This window comes from Astatotilapia calliptera, chromosome 20 (genome assembly GCF_900246225.1).
Source record: "Astatotilapia calliptera chromosome 20, fAstCal1.2, whole genome shotgun sequence".
NCBI classification, from domain to species: domain Eukaryota; kingdom Metazoa; phylum Chordata; class Actinopteri; order Cichliformes; family Cichlidae; genus Astatotilapia; species Astatotilapia calliptera.
This window is the reverse complement of record NC_039321.1, coordinates 8,146,699-8,165,602: the sequence shown is the minus strand read 5'-3', so window position 1 is coordinate 8,165,602 and position 18,904 is coordinate 8,146,699. Positions and strand designations below refer to the sequence as shown.

Genomic DNA, 18,904 nt, shown 5'->3' with positions numbered 1-18,904 from the left:
CAACATTTGTTGCTTTCAAACCAACCTTTAGTTGCAAATTTAGTGTTTTTATTACTTGTTAAAATTCAGCAGGGGGAAATCTGAACAGATTATTGATCCGTGACACTAAACAGATTAATCTCTAAGATAAAAAAAAAAAGTCAAAAGTCTTTCCCAGAGAGAGACTTTGATGAGAGGATGACCCAGGACTAAAAAAGTTAGCAATGCCCCCTTGTGGTATGTAAAAATTATCGAATTGTAAGAAGTACAAAACAAAAACTGAAGTCCAGGTGATTTATTAAAATCTTTACACAGTCACTTATTACATCAACATCCTTCTGATATACTGGAATGATATGATTTATAAAGCATTTAAATAAAAATAAACATGTTTAAACATATCTTAACCAATAAGTTCGAATTGAACTCATCACAAATTACAAATTAAAATCAACATATCTCAGCTTTAAGCCCTCACACTCATACTGATGCACACAAACACACACACGGGAACAGCAGGCAGTGAATCAACATGCAGCCTCTTTGCTATTCCCAAAAACACTTTCAAGTATCTTCAACATCACTGAAATATAGCTTTGTCTTTTCTTCTGTCTTGGTTCCAAATTCACACAAACATATTTCTGACTTTCTTTAAAACAACAACGAAACAGCAATACTACATGGTCTATGCTCAAAGTGCATGCCTGTATGTTCGTCTACCTAAGCCATAATGAAGAGAACAGCTAATAAAGGCACATGGAGCTGAATACTCTACTCTTCGCATGATATTCAGCTTGCTTTAAGTTTCTACAGAGCAGCACTTCCACTTAGCACTCACACAGCAAGTGTTGAGTATTGATAGAAAACACTGAGAAAATTTGGTCAGAGTCATTTTTGCCACAATGCGTACCATAACATTTGTATTTGTATCATGCCATGCTTAGTTTATGTGTTACAGTAATGCAGAATTTTTGAAATAGTTATCCTAACTTTGACTGTCACAATGCAGTTTTTCTACAGCATACACATCCAAACTGATTTTATGTTACAAAGAAAAAGAGTCAGTTGTCTATTTACAGCAAACACTTGCATGTCGTCAGTCTGTTTCATTTGAAAAAGCCAGATGGTTTGGCTGGAGGACCCATCAACATACAGGCTTGATTCTTGTGTGTGATTTGAATCTGTAAATTAAAAAATATATATATAAAATCAGGCATTTCAGGCATGTGACTTCATTACATTAAGCAGCCACTGTGTTTCTGTGCCTGTGCAGTGTTTACCGTGCAGGGAGGTTGCATCCATGGTTCTCCATCTATCTGCATTGGTAATGCTTTCTTTGTCCTACGTGTAGAGAGGGATAAACAGAATGCATCAGGATGGTCATGTGTCATTAAAATGTAAATGTATCTTCTTATGTAAATTAACTAATGATGATCCCTAACTATGACCCACTGTTGAAGCTGAGAGCCCAGCCTTGTCATGTCTGAACATGTCCATGTGCCTTTTTTCCCCCCTCACCTGATGGTGATCTGAGACGTTTTCGCGAGCCGCACCGCGCTCTTGAGTCCAGTGTAAATCTGGCCCATCTCCATCGCTCCTTCAAGGCCGACCACCTCTAATCGCCGATCACTGAGGTCTGACAAGAAAGCAGAGGCTAATCAGTCCAGAGAAGGAAGACAAGATTGGGCCTGAGGCAGATGCCACTTCTCATATTTAATGTGCATCAGAGTGGAGATCGATAACAACAGCGGTTTGAAGCACACCAATGCATATCAATAATCATACATAATGTATAATCATCATGCACCTGCAAACAACTGCAGTTTACGTGCACAAGTTTCTCTGTGCATACAGTGGCAGGATGGTTGGACTCAGGTCTTGGCTGACAGCATAGAGATGAATAGTTAGGAGGAAACGGGTTTGAGAAGCAAACCATAACTAACCACCAGTGCAGAGAACCTCAAGAAAAAGAAAAAAAACAACATTTTTGCAGAAGCTGGTTTCTGCTTCTTAAGATTTCAGCTGAGATGTCAACAGCTTTCAGCCTGTATGCGTCATCGTTTCTGGGAAGTTGGCTAATGTTAGGATGGTGTCATTCAAGCACTGAAGAAGCACGTGGAAACTTAGCATCCCTTCTGTGAGAAATTGGGCCTACTTCAAATGAATGCTGAAATCTTCTGATAAGATGATGGAGGGACATTACAGTACAATCAAAAGAAGATAACACATAAACATTTTTTTTTGCAGATAAGAATACAGATGCATTGAAATTTTGGCTTGCTATTCTGGTGGCTCGGTATCATAAAGTTCAATAACCAGATTACACAAATAGCACCAGGTACTTATTTGTATGTATGCACTAAAACCATGCATTTAAGTGTTAATATTTTGGCAAGTCAAAAAAAAGTTAAACACTTCATTCATTTCATTTCATTTATTTGTTCATTTTCAGGCACAACAAATACCTATATTGAACATAAAATGGACTATCGCTTTCAAAGAGAGAAGAGGGGCTGCTACAAATAAATAGGATAAATAGGGATTATCTTTAACTGTGAATTATGTAGTAAATATGTTTGTAGTAGAATCCAAGAATAAATATATGGAGATGGACAGAAGTACAGTATAGTACAGCATAGATGACCTTAAAGGGGTCAAATTCACGTACACAGGGTTATGCTGCCCTCAAGTGGCCGGAAAAATCAGTAACTCCACATTCAAAGTTAGAGCAAACATCATCATATGGGTTCCAGTTTCATTGGACTGTTATTATAATTTGTGTAATTTAGAAACAGAGGAAGTTTGGTTGGAATAAATCGATTTTTATTTTTTATTACACCCTCTAGTACTGTTGCTAGAGCACTAACTAGACTAGAGCACTAACCCCCTGTCTTTTGGAGAAAATTTGGAAATTAAAATGCAAATGACTACCGTGTATTTTGGGATTGTCTGGTTATTTAAAACTATCAAAGAGAGAGATATGGTGCCCGCAACACATTCTTAATGGTGAAATTCCTCTAGGAAGTAAGTTTATATACTCTGGATATATACCAACAGAATGGATGAAGAGAGATAAGTACTTAATGAACACACTGCTGGTGGCTCGTAAAAAGACTCATAAAGGAGTTGGTGACAGGTTAAACTTTGTGAAAAGTCTAATGTGTCTATGGTGAGTCGATGAGTCAGTGAACCTTACTTCTGTCCAATGACGCTGATGCTGATGTGAGTTTGAGGAGAAGCTGAACTTTTCTATCAGTAAATGCTGCTGATAACATTCACATAGTGAATAAACTTCCATATGTTGAAGGAAGGAATTTAACAAAGGGAAAATGTAATCTTTAGGACACTAAAGCAAACATAATGTTAGCTTATATCCGTCTGACGTTGTTTAGTTTTCGATGTTGCTGGTTGTCAGTTGTTGCATGTCTAATTTGCTGACAAGAAATCGTTACAATATCAGAAAGAAATAAACATATTATTGCACGTTTCTGTGTATTAGAGCCGTGACTTCAGGTCAGGAGATGAGGCTTGTGGTGAGGATGAATTTAGGTAAAGTTTATACTTGCTGCTAATTATAATTTCATTAATTTCATTGTGTTCTCTCAGGACCACTGCTGTTAGATCAGACATCTGAATAATACAGGTCAACTGCAAAATACCTTGGGAAGTCACTTTCAGGATTTCTGGATTGACGATCACCTCCGGCTCTTCCTGCGCCGTCAGTCCCTTAGTGTCCACTTTTTTGGTCTCACCCCACAGGTTGGACCCACCATGCATGCTAGGAATGTTCAGGATAGCAACACCCTCAAGAGACACAGCACTGAGATCCAGGGGAGTACCGCAACACTGGAGACAGTACAGCGCACCGCAGCGTTAGAGTGAAATATCAGTGCGCTGTCTCTGATTGCTGTTTTGTATCGAGGCTACTTATTTCAAAGTAGCAAACTGCAAACTTGTGTGCTGCGCTCTCACCTCGATTGTTAAGTTTTCGCTCAGTTTTTTGCAGGAAGCAGAGATGGTTTCTGAAGTGGCAAATTCAAAATACCACAGCTTGTTCTTCATTCTGCCGTTAGAAAAAGCGTCTCCTTTAGGTTTATGTGATACTTCACTTTCACAGAACATTTTCTCCTTTTAGTGCACGCAGCGCTTTAGAAAGAGTAGGAGTCAAGCAGCAACACTTGGTGCCACAGACATCTGCTGTCACCTCGAGCATTCGTGCCTTTTACTGCTTTAAAAAAAATCAGTAATTGCAAAGGCAAACAGGAAATATAGAAGTCATGTTGCGAAGAGAAAATTTGCTGTCTTTTAGCTCTGTTGTGTTTTTAAACTGTGCATCTGTTAAGCTATGAAACACTGTTGTATTGCTATAAGCAGGAATGCATTCGCTTTGTTTACTGTTCCTGACAATGTGCCCTAGAGACACATAATATTCAAACAAATATGCAAACCTGCTGTTGAATTTCTGAGGATGTTTTTCCCTCATTGTGTGAAACCGGTGGGCAATGGAGGCATCCTGCAAACACAAAACAATATAGCAATTATACGACCTACTAAACCGAAAATAAAACACTTCCTCTTGTATTACACATTTATGAGAAACTCACAACTCCAATAGAGAAGTAGTTGTTGATTATTTCATATGGCACTGGGTCACCCTCCTCTTGATTCTCATCAGTGATAACCTGCACGCTCCAGCGATCCATCAGCACCTGGGAGCTCCCCTCAATGTCTTTAAGAATACGGTTCAGATCTTCACCATCATACCCTTAAAGATGAAGACAAGAGAACTGTAATTTTGAGAACTTGCTGAAGCCCATTTAATTAGTGCAACCACTGTCTGAAAGCACACATAGACAGTGGCGCCATAACGTGAAAATAGTGACGTGCAAGTATTATCTTATTTACATAAGGGAACACTTCATCTCTTCGTTTCTCACCTCCTCCCCAGCGAAGGCATCGAGCAAGGTCATTTCCTGTGCCAAGAGGAAGTACAGCAACAGGTGGCCGCACCAGCAGATTGCCTTTGTCTGAATACAAAAAAAAGGGAAGGAAATACAAAGCGTGTAACAATCAATTTCACATGTGATGTTGTGAAGTTTATGCCAACAATCTCACCTATTGCATCGAGAATCCACCCAACTGTGCCGTCTCCACCGCACACCAAGATCCTGTACTCCTTAAGATTTCTGAAGAAACTCAAACTGAAAGAAATGTGAAAGATATTTTGGGGGGAAGTTATGGAGGTTTAAGTAAGTACTCAGGATAATGTGGTAAGAAATAATCTAATATTAAAATCAATTTGAACAAAAACTCTTGTATCACTTTACTTACCCTGGTCCAGGGCCACCATTTGAAAGGTTGTATACTTGTCGTGGATTCAGTAAAAACTGAAATTTGCGCAGCACTCTGAAATAAAGAAAACATAAAGAAAACCAAGTTGCACAATGTTCATGGATTTGAAATCTCTTTTTCCAGTAAAATATTCTTTTCCGAGCTCACCTTTCTCCCTGCTTACCACCACTTTTAGGGTTGACGAACACTAGAAGAGGATGGGCGTTCAGCACAGGGCAGATCTGATGATTAATAAACAAATGTTACAGGTATTATACTAAAGGAATATAAAAAGCAAACCCCACACTAATAGCATGGTGTACATTTTTGAGCTCTTGTTATTCAGCTTTAATGAAAAGCTTTTGCTTGCATGAATAATACCTGAAGCACTTGTCCGTCAGGAGTGGTATTGAGCTCGCTGTCATCTCCTGACCCAGAGCAGCCATTTTTTACATTATTTGGTCTCTCCTTTAGGGAGAACAATAAAGACAGAGAGTAAATAAATCATTAAAAATATCATAGCGTTCCTTGGATAAAAAATATCTACACTGTGTACCTAACAAAATGCCACACAGGTGAGAATGATTTACCAATGAAAAAAACAGCCTCTGGCCGATGTTATGCTTTGCGTTGGTGTGAGAGAGGCACTGTTTGCGTACTCTCTGAGCTGTGCATTTGCTTGAGATGTGCCTGAGGATAGTTGTGTACCTTTATAACAGGATATATGGCCCATGGAGGAAGAATATGGTCTCTGAGCAGCCCACACGTACACGGTGTTGACTCTTGGTCCACACATTGATCATGACGCTGTAGAATACAAATAAAATTACTCAGAAATACAGTGCAGATTTAGAGCATACAATAAAAAAAACTGTATAGAAAGGAGGCTTCCTGGATTCAATAGATACAAATGCGCACAACAATTCCAGAATGCAACTAAATCAAATCTCCTCCTTGATTAGAAAATAATTTACTCAAATTTATTCCTCAGTGAGTCATGCACTGATATGTTTGCTCACCATCGTGTGGCACCACACACAGTGTTTGCCTGTTAGGCCTTGTAAGCTCTTGATCTTCTTCTGGCATTTGTCACACTTCCTAGAGTCACAGTTCCCACTCACCCAGTCGTGTGTTGAAACCTGAAAAGTGAGATGGATTTTAAATTGTCCATGTAAGAGCACTCAGACATAGCATGAAATCAAATTTAGACCGTGCATGTGACTGTAAAGGTTGTCATGGAGACATCAGCATACCCCTATTTCTTTCTTTGACTTCACGTATGTCCTGGCGCAAGGGGCCGGGTTCTTGTTTGCACAGCGACCGTGGACTGTGTATTTACAGGCTGCACAAAACGACACACAAACCAGCTGTCACATAATTTGTAAATACATATAAATTACTGTGGTAAATGTCAAGGAGGCAGATGAGCATTGATTAATCCCAAAACAAAAATTATGCAATTTTCAAATTAGACACTTCCTTGCGCCCTCTTCTGGTTAGTTCTTGTACTCACAGGTGCAACACAGTCCCTGCTTCCTCAAACCCAGCAGCATGCTGTGACACACGTTGCAGTAAACAGGCTTGTTAAAATTTTTCATCCTCCACAGGTGTTGGCCGTCTTTCTGGGTCATCTATTTGTTGAAACAACAGTCAATGAAGAAGTCAGTGCAAGAAAGGGAAGAATAAAACAGTTTATGATCTTTTATTTTGTGAATATGATTTTTGAACAGAAAAATATATGTTTGCAAGAACAGAAGCTGTTCTCTCTTCCAATTCTTAGATATTAGTTCCACAACAAGGCATGATTTTCATCTTTTGCACCCATTCATTATTAAACTTAATGAGATGGCTCATTATGTAGTATGGCGGTGACTCTACATATCATCACACAACGCACAACTTCATGGACATTCAAATCAAAACTATCTATAATCTCGCTTAACAGAAGATTATAAAATTGTTTCAATCTGTTTACTGAGTGGTCAGCGTTCTTATCCAGATTAGATAATGAAACATTTTTTTTAAATGACAGGATGTATCACCCTTTCACTTGCTGCAAGAGGATCAGTAGACAGAATTGCGAATCAGCATACAGGAACTGTGAGGGGGCTGAATTCATGCACCCTAGGCTTCAAATGTCCACTGGTGGCTAGAAATAGCTGGAGGGGAAGTCCCTGGCATTGTTGCAGAGGCCAAACACACAATCTAGTTTGTGGGTTTAGGTCGCTGCAGCTAACTGTCAAACAGACTGTGCGTAGCTCTATATTGTTGGCAACACATTAAACATCGATAACACAAAGCGGATCTCATCAAACCCCTTTAAAGTATAGGGCCAATAATAAATGGATTCATTTTAAAGGGATAAAATGAAAAACTGAATTGTCAATGGAGAGTTCTGTTTAACTCTTGTGAATACTAGCCTCAGATTAATACAACCGGTCAATGCAAGCATGTGTAACTCCTTAAGTATTTATAATAAAATAAAATATACCAGACTTGTATACAAATTGTACAGATGGTGGTGGGAAACTGTTACTCTGTTTGGGATTAAAACATTTTAGGAAAAGGTCAGAGTGACACGTGAGAAAAGTCTCGCAAGAGAAATTCCATTAGACCCAAAGATGTTTCTGCTTGGTTTGTAGTCCCAAAAATAAAATTACAAAAATAACAAACAAATACGCTTGAGCTCTTTGGGTTTAAGTTTTTAAGTGCTGAAAAGCTGAGAGTCTAGCTCTGAGTGGAAGGGGAGGTGCAAGCATATGAAAATGTTTCTTTAATTACGTGGATTGGCACATACCAACAAAGGGAAACCCTTTTTGTCATTTGTTTTCTTTTAATCTTAGGGTGCTTTCCTTTAATTATTTCCTTAGTTGTATATACACGGCCTTAGCGCTAAGCACTGCTATATCATTCCAGCATTCATATTGTGCAGAATAAACGGAAAACACAAAGGCATTCTGATGGTGCAGAGCATGGAAGGAATGAGATTACCACACCCTGTAACAGTGAGTTGGCAAAAAGGGCTTTAGGGAAAAGGAGGAGGAGGCGAAGGACAGAGGCGAGGCATGCGAGGCCAGGAATTTACAAGAGTAGTTACCACTTTGTGAGATATCTGCTATAAAAAAGAAATATATTTGAGCTTGGACTTTGGAGCCAACACACGCTCCTTTTAAAAGCACCTTTAGACCCAGCAAGACCAGCAAGGGAACGTTGTTCATGCCTCCTTGTACCCACTCATCCAGAGAAACTGTGCCGCTGCTGTCAGCATCAATTGCTGTCATCATGTCCTTCAGAACCTGATGAAATCACATTCAGTTGTTATTATCCAATCAGCACACACGTTTCTATTACTTAAAGGGCCATGTGGTTTCTGAAACTAGTCGAGCTGGAATCTGTAAATTGTATATGCAGAGAAGCTTATCACTTTATGAACCTCTGGCAAATGAGTAACAAGAAGTGCCATATAGTGTGTACCCGACACTGTTATGGATGTCTTGTGCAAATAAATCTGTCTTCACATACATTTACTATACGTTACCTAAGTGCAGTGCATGCAGAACATTTGCATTACATTTATATTCTGGGACTTACCGGCTTGAGCTCTGACACATCCCAGTCGAGATATTCTGCAGCGTGCATCATCTGTGCAATAATCCGATCCACTTCCTGTTCAAAATGTAGCAGGCTTGTTTTAGTGTTGCGGCTGTTTTGAAGATGTTTTAAATATACTTTAAAAGATTTTCTCAACAACTTACAGAGCTGTCCAAAACTCCATTCCCATCTCTGTCATAAAGCCTGAAAGCAACTAAAGAAAGAATGGAAATGAAAGTGGAGCTGCTAGATGAGTCATTACTATTTTGGGCACAAAAGAAAACAAAAACTCACACTCCAGTTTGTCCCTGGGCTGGCCATCTTCAAGTAGAGAGAAGTAACATGAGACATCTTTAAGGAAGACTTCCTCTACAGGAGAGATTGAGGAGAGAGAGGAGGCTGTGAATTCTCTAGTTACCATATGTATACAAACAGTACGATGCAGGGATGTGGTGATAACTGCACGCATGCCAAATCGGCCATGAGGCAAAAAGGGTCGGCTGAAAAGGCGGTAAGCTGTTTGTATGCACGGTGCATATGTATAATCTCACTGGTACTGTCTTCTTGGCCGGGTTCAGAGTTTTGAAAGGAGCGGAAGAGTCTCTGGCAGAGATCCACAGGGAAGTCCTCCACTTCTAAATATGTCTTGAGAAACAGACGAAAGCCTTCTTCATTGATGCACTGGGAAAAAAACATGAATGGGAGAAGCATGTTCTGTTTACAGCGGTCTAGTGAAGCACGAAATGAATGGGTTGAAGCTTATTTGTATATAATATGCTTGTTACTTCTGAAAATAAAAAAAGATAATACTATGAACAACTGTGTGAAAAACGTATATTTTACAAGTGTCGCTTTATCAGCTGTTCTAAGCTCAAATAGGGATTGGCAAGATCTCAGAAGCCTCAAAAGCTTCTCAAATAGATTTAATCAATAATTGAAAAATGTACCAAAACAAAGTGTCTACAGGGTGTCATGTGACAATGACATAAAACAAAAAAATAAGCTCCTGCTTGAAGATTTCAGTCCATCTGTCTGGCATGGCATCTGTGTTTCTCACATGATATTATGCTGCAGGGCTAACAAGCTGTAGTCCCCTGATAATGGTGAACTACAAACCCATTTCTTGTTGCTTATGCATTTCCATACTTTTTACCCTGCAGAGCTGCCCGAGTAATAAATAACATAAATGCAAGGCAGCCGGATCACACAAAGAAAAAAAAAACAAGGGAGAGAGACTAACGGAGCTGCAGCACCAAAACACAACAACATTTCCAACAAATCATTTAAATGTAGTCTTGTAGCCGTATTTGTATTTTGACAGCAATTAACTTGTAACTTTATGGACGCAACTGTGTTCTCTCCCATTATGAAAAACAACATTTCATTCTTCTAATTAAACTCAAAGTGGCAAATAAACTTTCACTGCTGTAATAAATACTTAAGAAATTATTGTATTTGCTGTCTTCACAAATTACTAGTCAGCATCAGCCATTGATTTGAGCAGTCTTTTTTTTGCTGTTCAATCACATCTGAGCTTACACTGCATGAGGAAAGCCAGCACACTGTTAAACAAGGCCTTGCTGCGTGGGCAAATCTAAGGAGGTAATTTACATTTGCAGTCTCGCTTGAATACGCTGACGATATTTCTCATGGACAGCTTAGTCAGCCTGATCGATACTGCAGGTTGAAATCTAATTCATCAGCAAAGGATAATTAATAACTGCCCAATACACGTAAATCTTATTCTCATTTTACAGCGAACAGCTACTCTCAGACCTATTATTCTGTTGAGCTATGAAGCTTTTAGATGGCATCTCTGTGAATTAGTTTTGGAGGGATGGATTTGACTGTGAACAGCAGGACACTCTGTCCCCTCACCTCTCCATGCCTGTGCCGGGCCAGACTGCCATCTGCATAGAATTCCCTCAGCACATCTTTCACCTTCAAGTTGTTGTCTGGAAGCAAAGACACGCAGGTCACACAGGGATACGCACGCATACTTCGTCCATTCGACTTTGTGTGCAAACGTTTTTAATCCACACTTCTAAATGTCATCTGTGTATATGATTACACCATAAATATAGATTTATCTGGAGTACAACAATATATATATATATATATATATGCATGCTCAATTTGCAGAAAAAGAGAATGTGGTAGACTGCTACCTCCTCTAGATATGAGAAACCATGAGCGAGTGTAAATGAGTGTGTGTGGGTGGAAGTGGAAGTGGAGGGGGGGGTGTTAAGCGCTGAGAAAGCTGCCTGCCTGCCCGCCTGTCTGTACTCACATTCAATGTACTGTTGTAGCTGGATAAAGTCGACAGGGTTCAGTTCCTTCACCTCTGGGTTTGTGGGGGAGGACATGGTGCCTGCTTCTGCACAAACTGCCTGCCTGTGAACAAGCAGGCAGCGAGAGAAACAGTGAGATGTAGACGGAGAGAAAAGAGAAGGTGGGTGCACGCTAGCCTGCCTCTTTGTAAAACATAAAAGCATGGCTGCAAGCAAAAGATAGCATCTCTCATCTCGCTCTGTAAAAATCCATGATTATAGACAGGGAGAATCGCTCTTAACATCCAAACTTTCTTTGAAGCAGAAGCAAGAGTACACAGAACTGTGCACACATTAAAATGTCTTTAATCAGAAAACAACCACAACAGGGCGTTTTTAAATCAGAACGCAATATTGTCACTGTGGTCCAGGTGCATACGCCCACAGTTTTTCCTCAACATGATAACATTTTTCCTCGTATGATGCACTAAAATGCAACTTCACTGCCAAACACAGCAAACTTTAAGCACTTGTGCTTTTACACTGTTTGTTTTAGATCTCACACCATCAGAGTATGCGACTAGCCAATGGAAACTGGGCCGAAAGGCTTTCAAAAATAATTTGAGGCTAAATTTTCCCATGATGCCTTGTGTCTAGGGATTTTTTGCACCCAAAGTCTTTTTCCATGTACTCACTGGCCCACATTAGTTTTGCAAAGTACCAGCTACAGGGAGTATTTTGGTTTCATTTAGGACAAGAAGATGCACTGGTGTGTTAAAATGCACAGATAAACAATAAAACCTTGTGGAGAGGTTGCAAAAACCAAACTGGCTCGTCAAGGGGCCTCCCCGTTAAACAAAAGGAAGAGACTTAAATGTCACAGAAGGCTGAAAGACAGCGTGAATTTGAATCTGACACAGAAAAAGAGCTTGTAAGTTCAATAAAAACTGGCCCAGCAAGTCGTTCAGAAGCAAGGAAGCGTGAAGTGCGGATGAAGATTTGGTATGTTACTTTTAACGACTCCACATGATGGGGGATGAATTCTATAATGACAGGAAAGCATACAGCTCATAACTAATTAAAGAAAGAGGAGAAACTGGTTAATGGAAGGGAGCAAAGTGGCATCCTGACATCCTGTTTAATGTTATTTTAGATGTGTGTGGATAAAAATGGTTCCTAAGGAAATGCACGGATAAAATCAATAGCAAATTTCTAGTATACCTAACATACTCGTGATCAATGTTCTACAATTAGGTGAGCCAGGAAATCTCTCCATCACATCTGGCACCAAGAAATAGCACACGTGCTTTTCTGATTTAGTATCCATTTCTTTAATGTTAAGGCAAAAAACGTGCCATTTTTCTCCCATCTAGAAATGAAATATTGAATTAATAATCAAACAGAACCCTTGCTGTATTAAATAAAGGAGAGGATACGTAGGTACAGTGTTAAATATTGCTGTAAAACTGACAAGACTCAGGCTGTTCAAAGATTTTATGGCTCCTCTGAACTTGTCACGAATTCTTTCTTTTACACATTTTCTCATCTATTATTATCCTGTCATCCTTTTGCTAAATTTACTTGGCTTTTCTCAAAAGGATTACACCAGCACTGGTTTAACCCGTGAATACTCCACATGACAGAATATTTTGTATTTGTCATTCTGTGCTATAAATCACAGCGAGCTACATTAGGTTTTGTCTGAATTATATTACCATGATGAGGCAATGCAGGGAAGACTTTTTATAAATCGATCCGTTCTTCTTCCGCATTCTTGTGCAGCGGTAATGGGTACTTAAAACCATTAAATACCGTTTATATAACACTCTCTAAGAGTACAAGTACACTATGTGAAAGTTTGAATCGTCTCCTAATTGATTTTATTACTGTTTAGAAATGGAAACTGGAATGCAAAATAAGACTTCGAAGGCAAACAACAACAAAATAGATTCAGGTTTGAAAAACTGAGAACACTAATCTGATTATGAACAAACTTTAAAGCACCCACTAGAAATGATGGTGATTTCATTCTTAAAAATGTGTTCATTAATAAAATTATTACAAGAAAAATCATTTTTGTTTGTTTCTTATTAAAGACGAGTTTCATGCACACGCTGCAAATCCAGTCTTATGAATAACAGAATAAAAAAAATTCATGGTGGTGTTCCGTCCGGGCTGACGAACTGTAAATGTGCCGTTCACACAGCTGTCTACAGGTGTTTTCACACATCTATGTGCAGTCTGTTTAGGCATTAGTGAAGGCTGCCTGCACCAAACAGGAAAATCAGAGTACTTAAAGAACGTCCTGAGAAAATGAAATGAAATAATCTGAAATAACACCCACTCCCTTTGAATCCATTTGCTCTCTCTTTGGGCTCCGAAAGGTTCAGGCTGTCCTCACTTAATTCCCTCAAAAGGTCAGAGCCGTTGCCTAGCACTTTGTTTATGCAGCCGATCAGGTGGGCCAGGTTTTTATCGACAGCAAAGTGACACATGGAGGAATCATGAGAAGCCATCTGCTACTGATCACCAGATTACAGCCTGAACCTCTTTATTCTATAAATGTTCTCCTGTCTCCATCTCTTTAAAAACTGCCCCAGAAATAAACTAAAAACAAGCTTACGAGTGAGTTTTTATTTGCAGATAAAAAGACACCTCATTTTCGATACGTTTTAGGTGTTTTTTGTTCATGATGTCATGAACAGCGTCGTGCCTATTTTCTCTCCTTCCCAGAGCATCATGGTCATCATCATCACCATCATCATCATTATTGTCTGGTTCCACTAGATCTTGAGCCTATCTGAGTAATCTGATTCCACACTTCCTGATTAGATAATGATTTGCATGCACGATGCAGAGTGGGAAATCGGGACCAGTCAGGACAGGAAGAAGCATTCTATGTTCTCAGAGGACGGATGAAGAGTGTAATGCACACGAGCCAGTTGTTTACACTCAAAAGCATGGGATGGATTTCTTTGAAAAATTATGGCCTTGACTAAATGAGCTTACTAAAGTGGGCATACATATTTCAGGAGGTTTCACAAATGCCTGAAGCTCGGTAAGACCGAATACAGACCATGTGACTAAGTCAGGTCAATAAGGTCCCACTGATAACATTAAATGGCAGATACCTTATGAAGGAACTGTTTGTGTTCCTTTATATAAAGTTTATGTGGTAGAGTCTTGGCTATGTAAATTCATATTTGGCCTAAAAAGAGTACAGTTCTTCTACGTGATTTACTTTGATTTGCTCGACAGACAGACAGTTTGAGGTATAACTGTTTAAACAAAATGTTGCTCCATATAATCAGTACAGAATAAATGATGCAACCTATTCTGAGCAGCCGTGCACAGAAGCTACTGGCGCAGTAGTGGTTCTTCAAATAGCACTGAAGAACAATTTAAACGTTAAAGTGGTTAGCAACGACTCGTGACAGAAACATCGACTTCCCAAATAAACTTCTGAAAAAAACCACCTGTCTCAGGCCTGACAGCGGCTTTAACTTCTGACCACTTGCCCAAAAGAAAAAACACCAAAGCAACTGCTTTCACCACACGGACAAAAAAAACCCCCAACAACAACAAAAAAAACTACAAAAATAAAACTGGAGGATTAAAGCGACAGTTCCATTTACATTTTCCTTAACATATGGCAAGGGTTTAATTATGAGCTCTTAAAGTCTTCATTTAAAACTGTCAACGACCCTAAAACCACCATGTTTACAACAGGCACTTGAAGGTATACTTGGGGATGACCTTTTTCCACGCAGGCTAATGTTTGTGCAAGCTGTCATAACGCCTACGCCTTGTGTCAAGGAAATCTGCTGTTTTGCAACACTTGCAGGGTGTAAGTCACTGACTCCGTCATTCTGCGGTTGGAAAACACTGCGTAGGTTCTTTGAAGAAAGAGAAGTCAACATACAATGTTGGCCATTTGTTTTTCTCTCGAATCTACAACGAGTCTGCTCATTGAACCGTGTGCCGAATGCATCGGGTTAACACAAGTGGAAGGACAGACATGTTTGGTTGCTATGGAAAGTGTTTCCCTACATCAGCTGCTCTCTGTCAAAGTGCTGCCATGGGTGACTAACAGGTAGGAGGATCCAGAGGCAGAAAGGGGGGGGGTATCCATTAGAGGGAAGGGGAGCCCAGTCATAACTGTGAGTCTTCCCCCTTCATCGGTGCCTCCTCCCACACCACAGGTCTTGGTTGGCCTTCAAAACTAGAGGACACGCTCCAAATTGCGTTCTACATGCAGATGCTACTGTGACTCATTGCATGAAGAGGGAAACACTCCCCTAACTATAAATGGACTGTTTGCTTAAGGGGTCAGTTTGCAGGTTAAGCCTGAAGTTACAAACCACTAACTGGTGGTGGTGGAAAAATGGTACTTCTGCACATTTATGTAGTGCTTCTACTTCTGTTTTGTTTTGTTTTTTGTGTTGTCGTTTTTTTTTTGGGGGGGGGGGGGTCATCTTCAGTAAAACTTCATTATAACTTTCATCGATCAGGATAGATAGATAGATAGATAGATAGATAGATAGATAGATAGATAGATAGATAGATAGATAGATAGATAGATAGATAGATAGATAGATAGAGCGCACAAAGCTGGGCCAAAACAAATTCCACAGTCAGAATTGAGCATGCTCTGTTAAACAGGGCTTTCCCTTGTCTACCACTGTTTGGTGATATTTGAAGAATGCAAACTGCAGGCTCCAGTTAGGAGGAATACTGGATAATGTGAACATAATAAACATGGCTTGTAAATCAAGACAAAAAAAGACTGAACAAAAAAACAACAAAAGCTATTCACTACAGCATGAATCACACATTTCTTGGAAATGTAGGCAGGGCTTTACATGCTCACAAGCTTCAAAGTGAAAGCAGCCCATCACTCTGAGTTCAGACTTGAATGTGACTTATATAATAGCTGTGTGTGCGTGTTTGTGTGTGTGGAGACAGCCCCGTAGAACACCATACTGCCTTCAGAAAAAAAACCCTCAAACCTGCCCAGACTAGTGAGAGTGCATGCTGTCATATAAGGGCCACATTGCTTTTATGGTGTGACTGTTTGCACTTATCAGGGAGTCTCGTCTGGTTCACCCACAGATCTCTCCACAACTAAAAATGAAACAAATGTTACATTTCTTTTAAAATGATCTCAAGTGCTGTTCAGCGGTATTTTCCACTATCATACCAGTAATTTAGTCTTTTCCATCCGAAAGAGCTATAATATACAGATTCGGGATTTCCTGCATTGAACATTTTTAAATGGTTCAGTCAGAGCCAGAAAAACCAGTTTTGTTGATTGAGGCTTTATTAATTCTTGCATAATACATATTTTTATTTCAAAATGGTCAGCACTAATGTGGAAATAACTGGACTTCTGTCAAATAAGATACCTAATCTTTGCTTTTAACTTATGTGATCTGATCATGCTTACTTGTGTAGTTACCGCCAACTAAAGACCAATTATGAACTGGGAAAAAACCTGTACTTTGAGGAATTTTCTTCACTGGAAAGGATCAGCGTTACAAGTCGCAGCATGCTACCATAGTGTGTTACTGAAAATTACTGATGTAGGACACTTCATGCCATATTCACAGGTAGTAGCTCATTCATTTTAGGCTGGTTTGCTAATATAATAAAGGAAGGGAAGCTCATCCTTTCTCATATCCTGCAAAACTATAGCTGGAACATTAAAAATGTGCAAGTTAAACCGAAAGTCACAGAATGGGCTGAATTCTACTTAATTTACATCCTCTAGCCTGTGATGCAAACGTGAACAATGGCACAATTGACCTGACTACACTATTGATTGTCTGTTCCTAAAAACCCTCTTGCAGCCGCAAACAAATGAGCACCTCGGAGCCTATTCAGCGTTAAAAATAACCTGCTCACAAGATGACAAAGGAAAAACTGCTCTGTAAATTAAATCACTTGGATGTAAAGCGCTTGCAAAACTGGAGAGTTTGGGACAAAAAGAGTGGTGATGGGGGGCACAAACCTGATATCTAGACTGTCCTGTATGCTTTCTTTTTCCACTTAACATGGGGACTCGTGTTTTGCAGACATATGCCAGTGAAAGGAGAGGTTTGAGTAAACAATGCAATAGTGCTATTCACCAACGTGCCCCATCACCTACTTCACACCAGGAAGGATTTTGCCTTCCCAGTAGTGACGAAAACTCATACAAAAGCCCTTATGGGGTGTACTTATTGTTTTTTCCCACTGGTGTAGCACCATACCCTGCAACACCTGTAATCTCAGATGGGGGTTACTCAGATAAAGTCCTATCAGGCAGTGTAATCACCCAATAACCTGTTTGTCGAGTATGCTGCTGACATGCTTGGACAAACAGAAAACAGTAAGTGTTTTACATGAAGTATCTTCAGGTGTTTAGCAGTCTACATGCTTACCATTTCCTACTCTGACACATGAAATTGGCTGACAAAGGTACCAAACTTATTGGCAAAGGGAACTGAAATTTTGCATGTTTGTGGGGATTTTTAAAAGGCTGATCTGCTGAGTGAATTACTCTGTTATTAGCAGCAAAAAAGCACCAAGCTGAAATTCATCGATATCCTCATGAATCTGCTCGGATCTTTTCATTCAATTCTTAATAGCAGCGCAAAACCAAGACGAAATTTTACTCTCTCTTATTTGACTGGGGCTCATCTGCAGCCGAAAGACGTATAGAGGTTTGCTAAAACTTCGATCAATGCGAACGGTGCAAGGTTTTGTTTTTTTGTCATTTACCTTTCCGCCGCCACTGTGTTGGTTGCCTTTACACAGTCCGTCTCGACGCTGTGCAGAAGAAAAAATCAAAACCAAAATCCTGCTCTCAGACGCGAAGCAAAGTGGTCGTTAACTTTAAACGGAGGCGGCGAGGTCTGCCGAGTGGAAGCGGTGAACTACTGCGCAGAGCAGAGACTGAGGATCCCTCCGGCGAAGCACCGCCTCAGCTGATCTGCGCCCTCCTTTGCTAGCCAATACACACCCGTTATTCCGGTCCCGTGCGTCCATCTGCAAAGTTAGAAAGTAATGCTTCGTTTAAATTATGCAGCTGTAAAAGCGCAGTTATCACTCTGCATCTTTCAGGAAGTATACGCTAAAAGCTGCACCGTAATGCTTTCAACAGTTTTATCATTTGCAGCGCTGTTGTTGTTTTTGGTGTTGCTGTCCATCGTGAGCCTTTTTAAAGTGATGAAGCTGACGTCACATGTTAAGGCGCAGAACAAAAAAAGCCACCGTGGTTACAATAAAACAATATCACCGTCTAACCCCTTCAAATTGCTTGTAACAACATTAACAAAAAATAGATAAATAAATACTAAACTTATGGCTACTTAGACTACAGACCTCGAGCCACCTTGGTGTTGATAGAATTTGTTTATAGATAGTGACCAATAACGATAAATATTAATTGTATTTGCGTGGTTATAAGCCTTATAGAGGCTACGCTGCTATCCGATGTATGCTTTTAATCAAATAGTGAGTAAACAGTGAAATACTGTAAATACTGCGGCTATGAACTCATATCTTTAACAAACAGTGCGTATTGATATCGAACGTGAACAAAATCCGGGACTATACTATTGCTGGCGAGTTTTACGTTAACTTCATCCAATTAGAAACGAGTATTTTGTTATTAAATAATAAAAGTTTTTTTGTTTTTTGTTCCTTTTTACTTCATTACATTTGTACACCACTAACGACGGATACGTTAC

At 39.7% G+C, this 18,904-nt stretch overlaps 1 protein-coding gene across 1 annotated transcript; it reads right to left on the bottom strand.

Annotated features, from left to right (window-relative positions):
- Window positions 1–259: 259 nt before the first annotated feature.
- On the bottom strand, window positions 260–18,328 carry dgkaa (diacylglycerol kinase, alpha a). The gene is made up of 24 exons (XM_026154158.1): window positions 17,934–18,328; window positions 11,192–11,295; window positions 10,780–10,856; window positions 9,453–9,582; window positions 9,196–9,270; window positions 9,066–9,115; window positions 8,902–8,976; window positions 8,490–8,606; window positions 6,824–6,941; window positions 6,564–6,652; window positions 6,330–6,449; window positions 6,019–6,117; window positions 5,692–5,778; window positions 5,479–5,552; window positions 5,311–5,385; window positions 5,095–5,180; window positions 4,917–5,006; window positions 4,584–4,744; window positions 4,428–4,492; window positions 3,952–4,042; window positions 3,639–3,825; window positions 1,498–1,615; window positions 1,260–1,320; window positions 260–1,160 (listed from the first exon to the last, which is right to left on the bottom strand). The coding sequence occupies exons 2-24, from the start codon at window positions 11,265–11,267 to the stop codon at window positions 1,086–1,088; spliced, it is 2,196 nt and encodes a 731-aa protein (XP_026009943.1). The 5' UTR covers window positions 11,268–11,295; window positions 17,934–18,328; the 3' UTR covers window positions 260–1,085.
- Between the last annotated feature and the right edge of the window lie 576 nt (window positions 18,329–18,904).